Genomic DNA, 20959 nt, shown 5'->3' with positions numbered 1-20959 from the left:
AACAGAAAAACAAACAGTGAATAACAGATACTCTTTAACCAGTATCAGGGACAGGATGAAAGACGTAATTTGATAACAAGGAATTAGCTTTTCATTAAATCTGTTAGGTAAGTAGAACAGCTCTGTTAATAATAGTTTTATTATCGTACCTAAAGCAGTTTTACTATTGTATTAGTTCATTCTACTTGCATCACATGGAATAATCTTATGCTTTGATTCAAATGTATAAGCAGTAAAAGGCAGGACTCTAGTATCTGTTGGCTATAAATACACTGGTAAAACTTACCTATAGCATGTAGAATACAGACTCAGTTACTTATTATTTCAATTAATAAGCTGTAAAAACATTGATTAATTCCACTTACTAATGGTGACCACTTCACTTTACATTTAACCTATAATGTATCACTCATGTCAGCTTTCCCTTCACTTGAACTCCCAAAATATCTGTAAGGGGAGTGAATATCAATGCAGTGAAAATATCCCTACTCACTAACATGTTGAAATATTTTCAGTTGTTTTCCCTTTCTTCTGAACATGATATATTAACCATAAAAAAGATACAAAATGAAATTCGAGTCCTAAAACATGAAAGGTGTAGTTAAAAATAACATGTAGTAATAGCAGCTAATAATTATGTCTAAACTCTACTATGCATAACACAATGAATTCTTTATCCAGCATCAAAGAAATTCATATTTCAGGCTTTTAAGTTATGTGCCATTGAATCAGAAAATAAAAAATTCCATTTAATTATGTACAACAATTAATAAGTAAGCCAAGTGTGGGCAAGGCTTAATTTTCTTTCTTCAGTCATTGTTACTCTGAGTATTCTCAAGTTCAACGAATTTGAGACTAACAGAATTCTAATGAGCAAAATCAAATAAAGCCCACCTTTTTATAAGCATAAAAGTACAGTTTTCAGCCCTTCCTGCCAATCCAAAATGGCATTAAAACTTTATTTCTTTTCTTCTTTTTCTTTTTTTTCTTTTTAAGAACAGGTTTGAACTATTGTCATGCTGTATAATGTTTGGGTAAAGCGTGCTTATCAGGTTTGTCATGACCTGGATTTCCAATTTATTTAAACATCCATTATGTGACTCAGAGTAGGATAAATCCTTAAGTCCCTGAACTATAGAATTAGTTTTATTTCAGGGATGTACGTTGTGATATATGACATCATATCCATAATTATGATCACATCATATCTGTAAGTATGCTCACTCGTTGAAACAGAAATGATTGTTCCACAATAGTGTTTCTATCTTGATGAGTTATGGTGACTCTGAGCAAGCAAAGCAAATGTTCTTTGGAGGGTGGGTGGGTGGGGTGTAAGCCTGACTGCTCTGTCTATATCCTACACATCTTTCCAGTTTCTTCTTTAATTTGAAAGGCTTTTAGGGAATTCCCATTGTGGGAATAAAAAATTTGAGAGATGAAAGAAACATAATAAACATAATTGGTTATATGGATTCTCTTGAAAATTAAATTTAAATTAAAGGATTGTTTTCGAATTAAATTAAAATTAATACATTTAATATGATCATGGTATGTAAACATTGCTCAATGCAGGGGAGAAAATAGCCATTAGGTAATAGTGAGTAATTTACAGAGTTGGAGGAAAAGAAGTTTCACAATCATATTACTATAACCTATTATTCCTCTCATCATCTGCTGCAAAACTAAAATGTATTTTAAATTACATTAAGAAAAGTTACCACTGGGATGACACAGAATCAGAGTTGAACGATGACCTCTGAGGTCTTTTGGTCTAACCCTTCATTTTCAGATAAGAAAACTAAATTTCTTTATATTTATTACATCTTATACAAGAAGATTTAATTCACAGTGGCACACAGGTACATTAAGGATTTTGTGAATTTCCTATAATTATAATTTAAAAAAACCAAAAAAAGCCACCTTAGAAACATATGTTTATACATCTTAAATTTGAATGCTTACTAATTTCTAGTTCGTTTTAAAAATAAAATGCAGAGAAAATGATAGGAAAGCTAATCATCTTATTATTTGTATATAATCTAAAATAGGAATTACCATATTGCCTCAGTACTAAAGATGTACCACCTTCTTTTTCTAATTTTAAAGATTCTGAAATTGTACTGTAGTTTAAAATTTATATATAAATGTAATACATAGTTTCTCCCCACCACCAGGCCAGTGTCAAATTAATATTGCATTTTACACTTAATGCTATCTCAAAAATTGAGAAAATGAGGTAGTTCCAAAAGTGGCAAGATATTTATTTGCATATTCTGCAGATGTCTAGGTGAACTCTACCCACCAAGAGAGTACCATTGGTCCCCACAAAACCAGCAAGAGTTAAAACACTTAAGAAGGGGGATATTAATAATGAAAATATTTTTAAAGAGCTAAAAATAAATATTAAGATTGCAAGGTAAAACAGAATATAGAGTTAGTTACCAATTGGGCAAAGCTAGTTTCTGTTGCTGTTTGGTTTATTCAAAGTCTGAGTAAATAACCATGTATTTGGATGCAAAAGCGTTATTTCAAAAATGATGTATACTCAGAGCAAAGAGATTTTACCTTACTGATTTGTCTGTGTGCTCATCTGACATGGTCTTCCATTTCACATTTTACTTTACGTATACAGTTTATCTGCTAAAAGAGAATGCCTTCTGCTGAAACGCTTTATGGAGGCGGAAGGGAGGGTAAAGCAGAAGTACCAACAATTAGGTAGCCAAGGAGATGTTTAATAGTGTTCAGTGATTCACAGCAGAACTGATACAGGTGATGATTCCACAGTTTAGATAACAGAATATTTACATGTATTACAAACATGAGATTTCCACGTAGAGAAACTGTTTTCCCAGGGGTTTTTCAATGTAATGTGTTCAGAGTAGACGTATTTGGAGACGTACTAGACCTACATAATTTGGGAAATGTGAATGCACTCAAGTCAGTTCTTCTCATTATGGAGGCACTAACACACTGCACGAGGAACTTTAAATTAGGGTGAGCACTGCACAGGCCTCAGCCATGCCTGATTTGTTCGTAGCTACACACCTATACTCACCTTCGTCCTCCTTCACTAAGCCTGTTATGAACAGGTTGTGGAACCCTATGCCTCTTTCCTCGGCACTGAACCTCGTTCCTTGCACCAATTTCCCATCTTTGTACCAGTAAACGGTGGGCCTCGGAGAGCCACGGACTAAACACTGGAAATAAGCTGCTGTACCTAACGGTGCAGAACAGTCAGAGATACCTTTGATAAACCTGGGAGGCCCTTCCACCACCTGAAATTCAAAAAAGCTGTCTGAATACGTGCTCTTTAAGACTAATTCTTCCTTCACACTGCTTAACGTCACTTTACTTTTCTTTGACATCAGAGCCAACGTTTCAGAATCTCCCATGGTGAGGACACCCCGGCAGATAGCCTCCCCTACGCAATTCACAGCTCTGCACCTGTACGTCGCGCTATCGGAAAGACAGACGTTGTGAATCCTAAGGGTGTGACTTCCCTTCTCCTCACTAATCACATATTTAACATCATCTGGCTCAATACACATATATTCTTTATACCATTTCACTTCGGGAGTTGGGATGCCTATGACTGAACATTTGAACACAGCGTCTGAGTTTTCTGGAAGTCTAAAATCACACATAGGCATTATAAAGCGAGGAGGCATTTCAAATACTTCTAAGTCAATCTTTAAATCTTTGTCTTCCTCCTGCCTTGAAGCCATACTTGGTTCTGCTAAATTCAACGGGAGAACATCCAGACTCACAACCATGCCTTTATGATCGGGAGTAAATTCAGGAACTGTGACTATTTTCACTTGCTTCTCAAATTCTTTGACATCTTTTTCACTTAATTCAACTTCTAGGACAATTTCTTGAGGAGAAGGGGTCCTTGATGATGCAGTGTTTTCCATATCGAACTCCATGACATGCTGATGTGTTACTGGAGGTGGGAGCGCCACTGCTCTCTCTTTTTGGGGCACAATGTCTACATGTGCAAAGCTCTTTGCTTCCCCTATGATGTTTACAGCGTGGCACATGTACTCTCCTCCCTCTCCTTTTTGAATGTTAGCAATTTCTAAACAACACACATTACCCACCCTTTCTATTTTGATTCTTTTGTCTGGCTCTAGCAAAGATTTATTTCGATACCATTTCACACCAGGAACTGGAAGGCCCTCGACTTCAACAATGAAGCCCAAGGTTGTGTTTTCATAGATCTTCCTTTTGGTCAGAGGTTCAATAAAAGATGGAGGCATTTCATTGTCTTTTGGTTCAATGGCTTCACTGGGTGTGCCAAAGGAGTCAGAACGCCGTAATTCATAAGCCGAGCTCCTCTCTTCTGTAGGCGTGTGGAAATGCTCGCTTGACAGGCTGTCCTCCCTTTCCAGTTTTGATGGGCACCTTTTAAAGTTTCCAGTGGGGTTTGGTCCTCCAGTAGGAATAGAAAATCTTTCAGCTGTTTCTCCTCCTAAAGGTGTAGAATATCTCTCTAGCGTCTCCCCTGGGGGCGTGGAATATCTCTCTAAGTTCTCTCCAGGAGGTGTGGAGTATCTCTCCAGGGTCTCTCCTGGGGGTGTGGAGTATCTCTCCAGCGTCTCTCCAGGAGGTGTGGAATATCTCTCTAAGGTCTCTCCCGGAGGTGTGGAGTATCTCTCCAGGGTCTCTCCTGGAGGTGTGGAATATCTCTCCAGGGTCTCTCCTGGGGGTGTGGAATATCTTTCTGCTCCCTCGCCTTCCGAAGGTGTTGAGTACCTTTCACTAGCTTCCTCTGAAGGTGTGGTTCTTTCAATAGTCTTCTCTCTTAAACTGGCTGGGGATTTTTCAGTTGTATCTAAAGGAATAAGATACGAATCAGGAGACTTTGGAGTTTCAAAATGTTCAACAGAGGATGGTGGGGTATAAAACTGATCTAGCTCAGAGATTTCTTCACTGCTTGTACTTCCCACGTCAATGGAAACATCAGATTCAGGAGAAAATGGGCGTCCCAGTGATTCCTGTTGTTGGTTGTAATACTCATACACAGTGTTGAAAGTTACTTCTTCAACCTCCATTGATGCAACTGATTCACTCTGGACAGGTTCTGCCTTGTGCTTGGTGTCTCTAGTCTCAGGAACTTGACACTTTCCAGCAGCAAGTAAGTACTGTATTAGGGAAGGTTCAGGTTCCAGGACCTCCATTGTATGTGCCTCATCCAACTTGGGAGGACTTTCAGAAAAACAAGTTTCTATCTTTTCTCTTTCAGTAGTGGAGAAAGACGTTTCATTCTGAACTTGAATTTCTTCATAACATTTTTCTTTTCCAGGAGCATCCATTTTTTCACTCATTTGTTCATTTGGATTCTGCTGTCCCTCAGTCATCAGGAATGGAGAGCACGGACTCAAGGAAATTTTTCTGTGGAGTGTGTCTGCTTCCTGAACACCACCTGTGTGGTCTCCCAAAATTCCAGTGGCATACACCTGTGTCCCTCCAGCCTGCTTTTGAAATGACACCAACTCTGGTTCCAAAACATGTTCTTCCTCCTTTTCACAAACCTTTAAAAGCTTTTCCTCACGTGCTACTTTTTTCAAATGTGAAATGAAACTCCTGTCTCCATTTTTCTCAGAAATATCAGTTTCTCCTACATCGGCAGATGAGGTCTGAAATAGGGCACTCGATTCACTATGGATCTCTTCCGAAAAAGTTTTAAGAGAAATATCAGTATTTAAATTTTCTAAATTTTGTTCATGCATATGTTTTTCCAAAGAAAAGGCATTTTCATCACTACCACTTTTCTCCCTCACAGTTCTATCTAAAAACTCCTTACTGGAAGAAATCTTTGGATTGGTAAATATGTTACTGTGCAGGCTTTGAGAGGCATTCTGTGTATCAGACTGTAATGTTTCAGTGCCCAGAACTTCCTCTGTATATGGTGTTTCCTGCTTTTGCCTAGTTTCTTGCTCTTGAAACTCCTTAGCTGGGTCTCCTAAATGAGAATACATTTGTCTTAGATTAAATACAATGTTCTCAGCATCAGTTGTTTCAGAAGCAGGATGCTGGGTTTGAAAATAACCTGCTTCTGGTTGATCATTATCTAGTTTAACTTGAAATTTTACATCTGCACTTTCTGTTTGAGCATGAAATTGCTTTAGGTCAAATGTAACTGGTGCTGCATGTTCAGCCCTTTCAGAAACTGCAGACTGACCGATAAGACCTACTTCCTTCTGTTGTTCCCCCTCTTGTAATTCAAATTCCTTATGAGTTTGAGAAGAAAGCCACTGTAAACTCATTACAATGTTAGATGAATCCTGTTCAGTGCTTGGAGACATTTCCTCTGCCTGATGCATATTTGTGTTTAGGTTACTTGATCTCGATTCTCTTTGCTTTAATGGAAAGTCTTTGTCATCAAGTTTCTTTTGAGGAGGATTCACAAATGATTTCTTGGTAGGTCTCTTTTCTAGAATGCCTTTTTCTATGTGTTGTAACTTTTCAAATGCAATGACTCTATGCCTCACCGTTTTTCCTGGGTAGTATTTCTCTTCAGCAAAGGGTTCTTCGTATACAATGACGGGTGATTCTTTTGTATTGTAACTATCAGAAGTTCTCTCAGAGTGGATATTTGATAAATAGTCACTTTGGGCATATTCTTGCACATTTTCCCTTTCTGGTACACTGAGATTTCCAAAATCATTTCTTACCTCTTTCCTAATTTTAACTTCACTGAAAGCATCAACAAGTGGATAAACAGTCCCCTCTGCTTGGTGTAGCTTTGATTTTTCATTTATGTGTTCCTCTCTCTCTTCATCCTGACGTTGCAGCAGTTCAGCTCGGAGAGGCTTGTTGATTGTTAGGGATCTAGAAGCACCCTGCATGAATACAGGCAGTTTTTCTCTGGAAGATGTGCAGGAAACCTGGCCTTTCTGGTCTATGTGCACAACTGTCTCAAGGCTTTGAAAATATTCTCTTACAGAATATTCTTTTATATTGGGTTGGGGAGTAAAAGGACAAGCTGGATAATCATAAAAATGTGCCTTTACAGATTCTCCCTGAATGTGTTGATCTTTGGAATATTTGGCATAAATTCCACCCACATTTTCTAATTGACTATATTCCCTGTGAGTGACAGGTTCCACTGTTAGATCTGAAACACTCTCAACTATTCCTGAATTGTTTTCAGCAATGCATTTATATTTTCCAGAATCTCGAGAATTAACATCATTAATATATAACCTGTGGCTACAATTAACTTCTTCAAACTGGAACTTCTGGTTCTGCCTTAAAAGGTCTCCGTTGTGGAACCATGTCACAGCTGGTTTAGGCTCACCAGTCAGTAAACATTCAAGGACTATGGAATCCCCTTCTCTACACCTGGCACACTTTGGCATCTCTTGTAACACTTCTGGCGGCTCGTTGGTAATATCAGACGAAAAGATAAATTTGTGTTTTGGTGACCGAGCAGCCTCATCTTGAAGTGTTGCTTTAGGCTCCAACTCCTCCAGCTGAAACAACTCTCTTGACTCTTTATCCTGTTCTGGGGTAGGAGTAGCTGCCGTTATCTGAATTTCTACAGGAAAGGAAAGCAATTCCACGTCTGCAGAGGGAGGAACCGGTGGGTTAGTTTTTAACACCTGGAGGTTTGTTTGGCTCTCTTGTCTCAAAGATGGAGGAACGCCTTTTGCTTGGTCAAACACCAGCGTCAGCTCCTCTTCCTCATCAGTGTAGTCATGCAACAGTGGGACCCTGCATGTTTCAACATCACGCCTCTGTTTCGACTTCACTTTAAGCACACCAGTTGTTTTCACAGTTCCGTATCGGTTAAATAGCACACAGGTAATGAAACCTTCATTTTGAGGATGGACAGAAGGGAAGGTTAATGTTGAATAGTTTTCAAAGGTCTGAATGATAAACCCGCGATTACGTGGGACTGGTATATCATTGTTATACCATGTCACTATGGGTTGAGGATAGCCTTGAAAATGACACACGAATTCACAACTGTCACCTTCCTCAACTTCTTGAGATTCAGTTTCTTGAAGAAATGAAGGTGGGCAATGTTGTGGACGGTTTTGGAAAGAATTTTCAGAAGATCCTATGTTTTCTTCTTCCTGTTCAGTTTTGAATTCATCGACTTTTGTGAAAGTGGAGTGTTGTAATGCTCTCAAATCATTTTTTCTTATTCTTTCAATATCTGATGCTTCACTTTCTTGAATATTTACAACTGCACCAAAAGATTCACTGGTGTATGGTATAGTGACGTGAGACACCCCGCCAGGGGTCTCGTATACTTCCTCATTCTTACTTACATTCATGATACCTTTAGATGACTCTACAATTTCAGTTTGGGTCATGATTTCTTCAAGTTCTTCTTTTGCTTGGATATTCTCATTTACTAGAATCCTACCATATAAGTGGTCTCTTGATGGACTTTCTCTTAGAAATGCCTCTTGGCTCATTCTTATTTCAGTTTGGAGAATTTCCTCTTCAACAGTAGTTTGAAAGCTTGTGGGAGGTTCTCCAGAGTCTACATTTTGATCCATTAGATTAGGAGGGACCTGTGGATCTTGGACGATACCCTCAGCTGAATTATCTACCTCATGCCTATGGTCAGCTAGATCGGATAAAGACCTGTTCTTTATTTCCTCTCTAGAGAACAGAACGTCTTTATCACTATCTTCACTTCTCAAAGTGCTTGAACTTATTTCAGATGACATATCTAACAGAGACAATTTCTTTTTCTCCATTAACAGTTTTCTAGCCTCCCGTAAACGCTGCAACTTCATTTTGGTCTCCTCATCCAGGAAACTTTCACCTATATTAAGCCATCCCCTTATGTCAGATTTACTTTCTAAATATTCCTCATCATACATTAAGTCTGTTTTCCTGCCGGGACTTACTGTCTTAAAGTGTATAGTTCGCATCATTCCCTGTTGTTCTGCGTCTTGTTTCTTGTTAAAGGGAGAGCCAGTAAACCTCAGGTCAACCCTTAACCTATCTTCTCTCCTTTCAACTAAAGCCTCCACATTTCTATGCGTCTGTTCTGCCCTTTTCAGAAATTCTAAGTATTTCCCATCTTGCCCTTTGTGAATAACAAGTAAGGATGCAGTGGATTCAGCAGACCCTTCACTATTAATTGCTAATAATCTATAACTTCCAGAATCTCTGTCTTGGACCCTTCTAACTTCTAAGCTGGAAGAGTGGTGATGTAAATCACTCTCTGTTTTTATAACCCGTCGAAGACCTGTTGGAATAGGTTGATTGTTGTGAAACCAAGTCATTTCTGGAGTTGGACAGGCAATTAATCTACATGTAAAAACAACAGGGTCACCCTCTAAAACATATTTAAACATAAGTTTTTGGGTAAAAGAAGGCTTGAAGTATTCAGGCCAGGAGCTTGTAGATGATATTCTACTTGCATATCTTTTAGCAGCCATGGAGCTGTGGTCTATGTCTTCAGAATCTGAGAAGGCATCACGGGTCTCTCTTTCTGAATGCTCAGATTCTTCCTCGGAGAACAATTCTGGAAAAAAGTTCAATTATAAAGCATTTTACTATTTTCCATAGTATTTGAAAAAGTTGAAAAAAAATGGAATTGCAAACTAGGAAATGAAATAAAGTGCATGCTACAGATTCTCACAAATCCATGAAAAAAAATTCACTCACCATATTTGTTCGAATAAACGCACCACCATGCTCTGTTTAAAAGATTCTGACACGAAAATCGTTCGTTGTCTGGTCTTTTCTTCAAACTGCTGAAATTTCTTCTTGAACAAGCAAAAATGCATTTCAAAATAACATGTTCCTGTGCATATTTGTTTTGAGAGTAGGAAAACTTTGTTCTTTTGATGGCTAAGAGAAAAATCTTACCTGACTTGCAGAGAGTGGAATAAACGCCCTTTCTGATCCTTTTGATTGTAGATTAAATGATTGTATTTTTGGAGAATTAACTACTTAAAAATATATGTGAGAACTATAACCATAAATAATTAGCTAAAATAAAATAAAATGAGAAGGCGTTTATTCGAACTAATACAGCCATAAAGTCACGATGTTATGCAAGGAAAAGCAGGCAATAAGGATCACGTAAGGCAGCTATCTGCAAGCCAGTGTAAGAGACATATCAATGTTAAAATGATGTATGTGTGTGAAGTGTAGACCAGAATGGGAATGTAACATTTTCACACACCCTAAATAAGAAAGCATTTCAACCATAATTCATTCATGATGTTGCATTCTGAGAATGATAGCTAGGTTATTGTCTATTGTTCAATTTAATTCACTGTGATTTTGAAAACAAACTTCTACTTCATGATTTCATGCATTAAGGTGACAATCTTTTCTCATACACGCTTTGGAAAATGGCTGCAAACATAAAGTTGATTACGGCTAATAAATTTTAAATACGAGATTTTAAATTACCATAAAACAAATTACTGTGAAATGCATGTAACCATCAGCATATTAAATCAGGCATGCGACATAGTAATATATACTCTAAGAGATATATTTGTACATCTATGTCATTTTTTCTCAATAATACTAACAGAAGGCAGCTCAAGGATTCTATTAATCCTTCAGAATTTCTATTTAAATCTCACATTCAATATAAAAATACCTTTCATCTCCATCTCAATCTGCTCATGCAACATTGATTCAGGAGCTAAGAAGGAAAAACAAGAGATTTTCATGATTAATTCCATATACTTTCTGCCTCAATTCATGATTCATACAATTACAATTTTCTCTTTATTATAATAATAGAAAACTACATCCCCTGAATGCACCCCCCAAAATCCATGCCAAACAAATCAATGAGCTGATAAAGTACATGACAATGATGACAGAAAGATTTTAAAACATTTTTATTTTAAGTTCTCTATGAAATTTCCACTTTTAGCCCTATAATCCCCCATGCCTTTTACATGCATTGAGAAAAGCAATCCACAAACTAAAGGAATAGTTCTTTTTTAATGTCTTATTGACCGAATACTTGCTAGGAGACGAAATCACATTTAGAAGGAACATGCATCTTCTAACATCACTTTTAACTGAGGGCTGTTCTCAGCTTTCCCTACAGAATTGAGTTTTCTGCTAGTAAATACTCCTTTGATTTGAACCACCTCAAAAACTTTACACAAAGTCCAATTATATGTTAAAGAGAAAAACAAAGAGTCCTCAACTCAAAATTGCCTTTATTGAACATAAGGAAAAGTCACAGCCTTTAGACACAATCGTCTCTGGGGTGGCTTCTGGAGAAAGCGGAGGCCCAGGTACCACTCTCATTCTCCCGTCCACGTGACACAAGTCAGTGTGCTTGCCGCCCTGGCTTCTCAGTTCCTTGTGGTCTTTGGCATGAAGTTCCTAACAAACTTGGTGTTTTCTTTGACGATGCTGTCTTTACTTCATGGCTTATTTTAATTTGGGACTCTTTGAGTGTTTTAATACTTTCAGTGTCTGAACCAAGGGTAATTTTGGTAAGTGCTCTGGTTTACAATTCTTTTGTTAGGTAAGAATAAAGTTCAGAGAAGGAATAAATTAGCTGTGTTTGTAAGAGTAAAACACGCGGCATTTAGAGAAGATGGAATGTCATTAGGATGAGAGGGAAAGCAGCGTGTTAGCCCCCAAACTAAGGTATCTCTATGCACATAAGCACCCTACTCAAACACACTTATGGGGGTTCACATTCCTACCTGATTTCCATAGATAACTAGCCTATGATTATTAGGCCAAAATAAAAGAGGAACAGATAAAGACTGGCCTATATTAGATTAACTGTGCCTGATCCTTCACTCTTTAAACACTTAAAAGTGGCTTATCGTCCAACTTTCTTAAGTAAGGCAGTCTGGACTTCCCAAGGGAAAAAGAATGCTCACATCCCAAGAACATTTTAATAATATAATTGGTTGGAACTGAGTGTCCTGGAAATCCTGAGGCAAAAAATGTCCAGCTCAAATCCACTCTGGGGACACGATGATCAGGCACTGTCCTATGGCACCAGGTTCTTTAGGAGGCAACTTGAAAGACCTACATTTCTCTGACCTCCATAACACAGCCAGCTCCCAATTCTCTTGCTGCAGAAACTGTCACAGTTGTCACCTACATGACTTGTAGACAACACCTCCAGATAGATAGTTACTTGTGTGATTGCTGTGCTAGCCAGCAGCTATGGTGAAACTGAGGGTCAACGTTCCAGATGGTGGAATTTTCCACCTAATTTTCATCCCATTTGCATCCTTAGACCTCAGTTCTTGAGCTATTTCTTTCTTAGGCTTTGGAAATTAATCAGAAATAGCTGTAGACCAAAATGTCAGATTAAGAAAAAAAAATTCTCCTTTTGGTGAGGAATGCAGATACATTAAGTGAATTAATAAATCTATTTCAAAATTCAGTGCAGAGATGGCTATGCACATAGCACTATATTGGCCCCTGTTCATCTCTAATGCCTCAACAATAATGTGGCCAGATCAGGGAAGAACTAGAGGCCACAGCTCTCCACAGACCCCTGGATATGTCCAAACTTCTTCCACCAGCTTCCCTCCATGGGATTCAATGAAGGTCCTTTGCTGCAGACACACAGCACAGGCTTCTAGGATCTGAAGAATAATTTTCCCATTTCATCAGCATCAAAGAAGAAAGTCCATGGATGAAAGGAAGAAGTTGTCCTTTCCCCAGACGAATATATTCGTGCCCTTCCAGACACCAGTGGTGAATCAAGCGCAATACCAACAAAAATAATGATCTTGCATGAGATAATTCTACAATTCTGGGAGGATCTGAGACTGTAAAGCAGCAGCATTTACTGAGAAATATCTAAAGACTACTAATTTTGGTCCACACAGTGCCAGGCACAATAATAAATACTCAATAAGCACTTGATGAACTATAACACTTGATGGCCCATTTGATGAACTATAATACTTGATGGCCCATTTGATAAACATTAGAAAAAACAGCACATGTGAAACAAACCTTAACTTCCTGAACTTAGATTTGAAAGTTAAACTTCCTTGACTCTAGACTGGAAAGTTACATGTTCATTAGTTTGGCCAACGACTTTGGCTGACTTTCATAAGTCATTTATGGAGAGAGTGCTAATTTGAGGACATTCTAATTAATATATTCATTGATTCAATTTGCATGATGGAAAAGCTGCATAAAGTGATGAGGATGAAATGAAGCAAGTCAGAGCTAAAAATCAAATAACCACCTTCTACTCTTAGTACTGCTGATGTTGTCTTCTCTACGTACTCATTGTGTACAACACAGATGTACAATCCTTGGTCTACCAGCTGAACATTACATATGGTAAGTAACTGAGTATTTCCATTTTGTGACTACTTCACTCTCTTAGACTCCTCTATCTTTACACCTTCATGAGTTCAGGTTACGTCAATGGAAGATTCATCTTCTAAAACACAGAGGAATTGAATCGTGTCGCCACACTTTACAGAGAGGCCCTGAAGATGCAGGAGAATCCTTGGTGCGTCATCCATTGGTTCGTCAGCACATTTCTTAGATAACTCAGAGCTTTCTGCAATTTGTGAAGGGATGCAGTATGGTGCAACTCTACATCTTGAATGGATGCAGCTGTGTGGGTGGAACTTTGAGACAGACTTTCAAAAACCTGAAATTTATTTGATGATCCTTGAAATGACTTAATATTGCTTTGGGATATTTTGCTCTCCTGCTTTGTGAAAGGAATCTGCCACTGCCTGGGACTTGGTGGACTCTCTTACATCTTTCCCAGAACTTGCCTAGCTAGGGCTTGCACTGTACGATCAAGTGACAAGAAAAAGAAAAGAATATTAAGATCTAAACTTTGTCACTTGGCTAGGTTAGTAACATAAAATGGCACAGAGGATGAAGATGAAAGACGTCACTGTCACTTGGAAGCAGCATGCCAGAGGCAGTGTGCTCCAGGATGTCAGGATCACACAAAAGAAAATTCATTCGCAGGGATCCAGTGATAGATGGATGATGAAGGCTCATGTGGATGCTATACACTATCTGCTTCCTTCCTTCGGTTGCCATTGCAGCTACCCAGAAAGACATAGCCACTTTCTCTTTTCTTCTGACTCTATTTAGGATATCATTTGTCCTCCCTCCACCATATACTTTATCAAAAATATGTAGCAAATAGATCATTAATGATGTAATGATACGTTGTTTAGAAAAGTAAAAATGTCAAGTAAAGTTGATACCTAACCAAACAATAACTAGTGCAATGCCCGGAACACATACTTCAGTGAGATTTAAAGTACATTGGTTAAACCACAATTGAGGACTTCGGGGGACCTGGGTGTTACTTTGTTAGTAAACTATGGACCGACCACAATATGCACCGAGACACACAGCAGAGACTCTCATTAGTAGCAGTGGGAGTAGGAGGGATGCAGCCGATCAAAGCCTTTGAAGCAAGCCGGGTTCTCTTTACCTTTTAGAGTCACTGTGAGTGTAGCTGCACATGTGGCTTCCCCAGCATTATTGGCCGCTTTGCAAGAGTACTGCCCGGCATGCTCTGAGTAAGCATCAACTATAAGCATTAAAGCCAAGCCTGTGGACTCCTCAAAATGGAAAACTACATCTCTTGTTGGTAGCATTGGCTGCTGGTTATGAAACCACTGGATTTCTGGCTTGGGAATGCCAGAAACCCTGGCATGAAATCTGACTGTCTCCCCGCTGTGCACCCTGAGGCTTGATAGAGGCTGGATGAAGATGGGCTTTTGGCCAAGGGGCTCCTTCTTAAATGAAACTGATGAAGAGACATGCCATTGAGAGCTGGATGTAACTTCTTCAAGTTTGCTAAATCCTGAAAAGAAGCATGCCAACCTTTAATGTCTTACCCTGCATTGAAACCAGAACTCACTGGGAGTTGTCTACAGATCTGCTGCAAAATTCAATGGGGAACTAGAATCCAGACCAATCATGATGCCCTGTCAATGTATGTTACTACATACACACATTGATTCAAAGTCACACAAGTTCCCTTCCATTTTCCAGACAAACATGCTGAGACATAAACAGTCTAAGGAACTTCGCTGTGTAGTTCATCAAGGCAGTAGTGGAGTATGCAATTCAGTTTAGGTATTCTTGTTTTCTGTTATTTTTTTCCCCTCTGGTCATAAAACCAGCTTTTCTTTTTTGTAAACCACATTACGTTGATTATTAAGAAAACCTCTGGTTATTAAAATAAGTGTTTAAAATCAAGGAAAAAAGCAAAAGTTTCCCTAAATCTTCATGTTATTTGCATATGCTTAATATTATAGAGACTAATTTAGCTCAGGAAAAATAGCCTGATTATATAAAAATACTGCTTCATTCTTTGAATCAAAGTGCCCACCCGCCCCGATACTGAGGAAGTGTTTCTGATTGCATTTTAAGAGCCCCAAGTAACAGAAATGTTAAACCATCTTAGAACTGAGCCCCTCAACCCTCAGGCATTCTTTGAATGACTGTAAACACATCCAGCTGATGTACAGACCTGAAATCATCCACTGTAGCTTCTGTGAAATCAGAATTGTGTTGATACAATGGTGGGATGGTAACAGACTTAGATTTAAAAATTTTTTTTTAGAATTTTCATCCTAGCCAGATGAGAAAACAAATCTACCTATTTCTTGAGCATATTTCTCCCCATTCTGATACATGCTGATCAGGAAGCACGAAAGCTGGTGATGAGAGCAATATATCACAAAATGCTATGGTGATAAGCAGGGCAAAATAAAAAATGATGGTTTGTGATTCATAATGAGAAGGGCTAACTGAAAAGCGAGACCGTCACATAAACATGGAAACAATTAGTTGCATCAAGAGAATGGTAGGACCAATGATGATTTACATGAAATCCTGAGTGATTGTTACTGACATTGTGAGATTAGATCTATATTTAAATGTGGTTCTGAAAGTAGTTTTACTGTACCTTCCAGTCTCAAAGTGGCTGTGCTTGATACTTGACCTACAGCATTACTAGCAACAAAAGTATAAGTTCCTTCATCTTCTGGAAAAGCTTCAGCGATTTCCAGTTGGTACGTGTCTTCAAACTGAGTCATTTTAAAGAACCGAGATGGCTTGATTTTCTTGTCTTTGCTGTACCAAGACACTTTTAGATCTGTAACATAAAAGGAAAAGGATCTTTAAATCACTGGAACGAGTGGATATTTTTATTTACCTGCAAACACAATATTGACTATATCAGTGACTAATTTTATATTTATCTAAATAACATTATACTTTTAGTCATGTCACATCTGATCTTACATGATTTCTTTTCATTTTTAGGAAGGAAACATGATTCTAGAAAAACCCAACTTATAGACAGGTTATAATGTTTAGAATTTTACGATTCTACTTATATTCTTTTTAACCATTTGCATGTCATGCTATGAAAGCAAAGATGAGGTTTTGATATATTCAGTGACCTTGAGAAAAAGACTGTCCTGAGAAACAGTCATCATAAAGGGTTTGCCTACTGAGACAGGAAGTGAGGAAAATCTGCACTCGATTCGGCGGAAAGATCCAGCAAAAATAGAGCTGAGAAGATCAAAATTCCATAAAGTCTAAAAGAGACACCCTTAAAGGATGAAGAAAAATAAAAACTCTATTATTTTGTTACCAATAGGCAAGCACTGGAAGGTCTCAGCACAACAGAAAATAATTTTTAAAACGGAAAGAGTCATGGAACTTGGGTATCTTAGATATATGTGGCTTTTTAAAAAGTAGCAGTAATAATAAATAATAATAAAACTAGCTACTTCCACACAAGGATTTGAACCATCTTAAAATGAGAGAAAATAAAAATCCAAAATCAAGGATAAAATAACAGATTATTATGTTGTTATAGTTTAAGATGGTGTACACTTTAAAAAATATTATAATTCCATTAAAGCAATAACCCTGAAAGTCAGGTGTGGATTCAAATGTAGTTACTTGTTTTAAAAGCCAAAAATCAAAAGCCATCTTGTTTTTGGAATGTGGTCACTATATTACTTCCTTATCTCAATACCACCCATGGGGATCTTCTAATAGTCCAATCATCTAGGATTTATTTGCATTTTTGCATAAATATTGGTTTATGAAGGTTCCCCCCTTCCCACTAGGGTAGTTGTTTATGAACTACAAGTTCCCATTTTAAAGAAACAAATCTTTTCACTTCCTTAGGTAGCAAGGCAAGGTAGGAAATGGAATCTTGACACTATAGTTTACCAGCTGCATGACCTTAGACATGTCAGTTAATCTCTCTGGACCAGTCTTCTCATTTGTAAAATAAGATGCATAATAATTCATGGGCTATAAAATTGCTGTGTGAATTCAGTGACATACACAGAGGAAAGGGCTTTATAAACCACAGGCACAAGTCAGTCATTAAAGCGAGAACGTCTAACAATTTCACAAGGGATCAGCAGTGCCTTCAATAACTTGCCAAATAAACAGGAACATAAGATATAAAAGTAACACCATCACATGAGATGTAAAAGCCATCCTACAAATACTCAGTTTGTTTGTTTAATCCTCACTGGAAAGGGAAGGATGGAGAGTTTGGTACTCTCTCCCTCACAAGGTTCCCTGCTTATTCTTCCTGACAACGCCTTCCTTTGGTGAACTGAACGAAGCAGGAGGACAGGCATGAATTACCAACAATAAACGAGCTAAAGGGCAAGACCTGTCTTGGTAATGGACTTGGTGCTTCTGGCTGGGCTGCCACTATCTGTGTCAGTCACTGGCCTCTCATGGCTTCTGTGAGGCCACCCCACCGCCCCTGCTCCTCACCCCCCACCATTTCATTGTATTTGGTCCCCGAGTCTTGTTCATTCTACCTCTAGACTCTTGCATAATCTACCCCCTTCTTTCTCCTGACTCTCTTAGTTGTCAACACTTCCCAAGCCTATCATGATATGACAGCCTCTCTGCTGCTCCCTTGCCTCCAGTCTCCTCTCCCACATCTGTCCATTCCTCCTTTCCTTATCAGAGTGTTGCTTCTGAAAAGCAAACCTGATCATGTTACGCAGGGCTTTAAAAATCTCTCAGGGGCTCCCCAAAGTAAAGAAGATAACATCTAAAGTCCTGAGCACAGGATACCAACAGGTTAGGATCCGGCCCTTGCCTTCTTTTCTAGCCTCTTGCTCACTTTCCAACCATACTTCAACCACGGGTGGGCAGCACATGAAGTGTTCTGGAAAGCTTCTATGACTCTGCAAATGTCATTCTCGGCCGGCAGCACCACTGTGCTCAAAGAGCCTATTAATTCTTCCATATTCAGTCCCGACATCTTTCTCCAACTGTCTCCCAGACAGAGAGCACTGAGTAGATGGGCTTTTACGGCACTTACAACCTTGGGATCTAGCCGTGCACTCACGTCTCTCCTCGCCTACACACTGAGCTCCACGAAGGCAAGAGACAGGTCAAGGCCTCCCTAGAACCTAGCGTACTGTCTCAATAAGAGTAACACACGTGTTGGGAGAATAAAACAAAACACATGCTTAAATGAACAATGGGCGTTCCTCGCTGCTAAACTAATTATTTATCATTTCACTTAGCTAGCGGCCACTCTGTAAGCTGCCAAATGATACTGACGCATTATCTCTAGAATGAACACTAGCAAAAAGCTGGCTTTATTACAAGTTTTAGAATTCTACTTTTCCAGACTTCTCTTCTACCAGTAGGTGGTACCAGAGACCTTCAATAGATAACATTTTTCACTTATAAAAGCACCACAGATTGCTCAGGACCATGTTCCCTGCTTCAGCACGTCCTGAGTTCCCAAAAGCATGAGACTGGGGCTTCTGCAGACTATATTTTATTCCAATGTGTAGAAAGCAGAGCTGTACTTACTTTCTTAAGGCAAGTTGTGTAAATATTCTCAGTCCGAGGGGCATGAAACGATGTGATTTGGCAAGCTTTTATTTTAAAAAGGTATTTTATTCAATGAATTTAATTTTTTTCATATAGAAAACACGTTTGCGGAAGGGTGCTAAAACCTCATGTGTAAATATTACCACACATCGAGAGTCAATGACCACATGAATCTATAAAGCCCATTCAAACATTTGAGGACATCAGTCACATAGAAAAGATGTTTTTCTTTTTCTACCCCAGCTGGAGTCTTGTAGAGAGCTTCAAATGTATTTCTGCAGCGTCTTAAAGACAAACTACAAAATGACTTATAAACTAAAAAGCACTATCCATACAGATACATTTATTTGAAAAATTTCCTCTAAAAATTCAATAAATGGATAAATTATGGCTTTAGTGAATTTGATATTAAAATGCACTTTTCATTTTAGCAGGATATTACTGAATCAGTCCTCATTTCTTCATATTTAGCATTTCTCAAATACCATGCTCTGAAGTCACAACGTCTACAATATTTATCTGTGTTGGTCACCCAATACCAGACTTTTATGTTTCTATAATTCCTCTCAACGGTTGTAATAAAATGAATGTATTGAGCACCAGTCATTTGCCAGCCATGACGATGAGTGCTTTATATCCTTTATTAATGCTCATAAAATCAACAGCTCTGTTTGGTTTCTAGATCAGCATCTCCATCCCAGAGGAGGAAATCATTAGGTGATAGAAAGCCAACCGAAATACTAACTCCTTTAAGAAAATGGCTCTTGGCAAAGTAGAGACTGGGTCATAAACTGATGAGAGAAGTACAATAAGCAAAACAAACTTAATAGGAGTACTGCGAGATGCCCAAGCTCGGAGAACTTCTCTTTGAGGTGGTATACAAAAGCCAAGAAAATAAGGGGGTGATTTTCATTTGGGATAAGGTTGCTTTACCCTGTCCCTGTCTGAGGTTAGTCTATAATCATCACTGGTTCCAAACGGCTCCAAACATTTTGTCTCATTCTACTAAGCTCAGACTCCTAAGGTGTGAGGAGGAGCTGGTGGTTCTGGGAAACATGCACCAATTAAGAATCGTAACTGCTGACAGGCTGAGGGATTACTGTATGATGGGTGCTGTGATGTGTGCTGATGTGGGTTACCCAACAACCATGATAATGATCCAAAGCCACTGGTATCAGCCACTTAATCATCCTTTTGTCCAATCAACAGTTACTTATTGAGTATCTATTACGTACGGAGCTATTCTAGGACAAGGATCCACCCTTGCTTTCACAGAGCTGTCCTTCTAGAAGCTCTTCAGGTATCAGGTTCTCATTACTAAGACAGAACTCCTGCCCTCATGAAACGTACATTCTAAGACTGAATGCAACAGTATCCTCACTTTATTCATGAGGGAAAGAGAAAACCAGAGAAGTCATGTATTTGCCAAAGGTCACACAGTGAGGCTAAGATTCAAAACCACTTCTCTGATCATAATGTCCCCACTTTTGTCCACTACGGGATACTATGCCTTTTCACACAAGCATTGTCCATAAGACTGAACAATGCCTTACATATAAATAGACTCTTCTTTTAAAACATATGTAGATGCTATTATAATTCATCTAATAATTGTAGGTTTTGTTGAAGTTTTTCAAGAGATAACAAAAGTGTAACTACAATCATAAAGAAAACATGACATTTTTTGAAGTTTAAAACATTGAAAAACACTAAAATAATTCTTTTTTTTAAATTGTAGTTTAAAAAAACTCAACATAAAATTTATCACCTTAACCATGTTTATGTGTACAGTCCAGTAGTGGAAAACACTGATCTAATTCTTAGTTCAGTAATTCAAGTAAGTCTTCTGCAAGATGTCCATTAAACTTCAAATTATGCATGAGAGATGTTTGTAAGGAAGAAAAGGTGAGAAAACCTTTTCCTCACATCATTCTTTTCAATTATTAACAACTCTACCTTTGCTTGTAAACCTACCTGTTCCAGAAACTCTGCATTGAAAATGGGCTGGCCGTCCCTCAGAAGTGACAGTGTCCTGAAGTGGGGTGACGATGGCAGGAGGATAAACTGGCATTTCCTGATCGGGAGACACAACTTCTGGAACTAAAGAAAGGGACCACAAGATTGTCAGGATTAA

General features: G+C 38.4%; 1 protein-coding gene across 2 annotated transcripts in view; it reads right to left on the bottom strand.

Annotated features, from left to right (window-relative positions):
- The window catches only part of TTN (titin), a 269124-nt gene that overhangs the window by 205754 nt on the left and 42411 nt on the right, over window positions 1–20959 (bottom strand). Inside the window, exons 42-45 of one of the 2 annotated variants that reach the window (XM_057746296.1) lie at window positions 20800–20925; window positions 15896–16084; window positions 10592–10636; window positions 2177–9496 (exon numbers count right to left, since the gene is read on the bottom strand). In XM_057746296.1, coding sequence (XP_057602279.1) covers window positions 2985–9496; window positions 10592–10636; window positions 15896–16084; window positions 20800–20925 — 6872 coding nt within the window. In that variant the 3' untranslated portion in view covers window positions 2177–2984. Of the gene's footprint in view, window positions 1–2176; window positions 9497–10591; window positions 10637–15895; window positions 16085–20799; window positions 20926–20959 lie in introns of those variants that run through there. The other variant, XM_057746297.1, reaches the window with a different exon arrangement.

Source organism: Hippopotamus amphibius, chromosome 8 (assembly GCF_030028045.1).
Source record: "Hippopotamus amphibius kiboko isolate mHipAmp2 chromosome 8, mHipAmp2.hap2, whole genome shotgun sequence".
Classification (NCBI taxonomy): Eukaryota; Metazoa; Chordata; class Mammalia; order Artiodactyla; family Hippopotamidae; genus Hippopotamus; species Hippopotamus amphibius.
The sequence above is the reverse complement of the archived record's forward strand: the minus strand, read 5'-3'. Positions and strand labels throughout refer to the sequence as shown.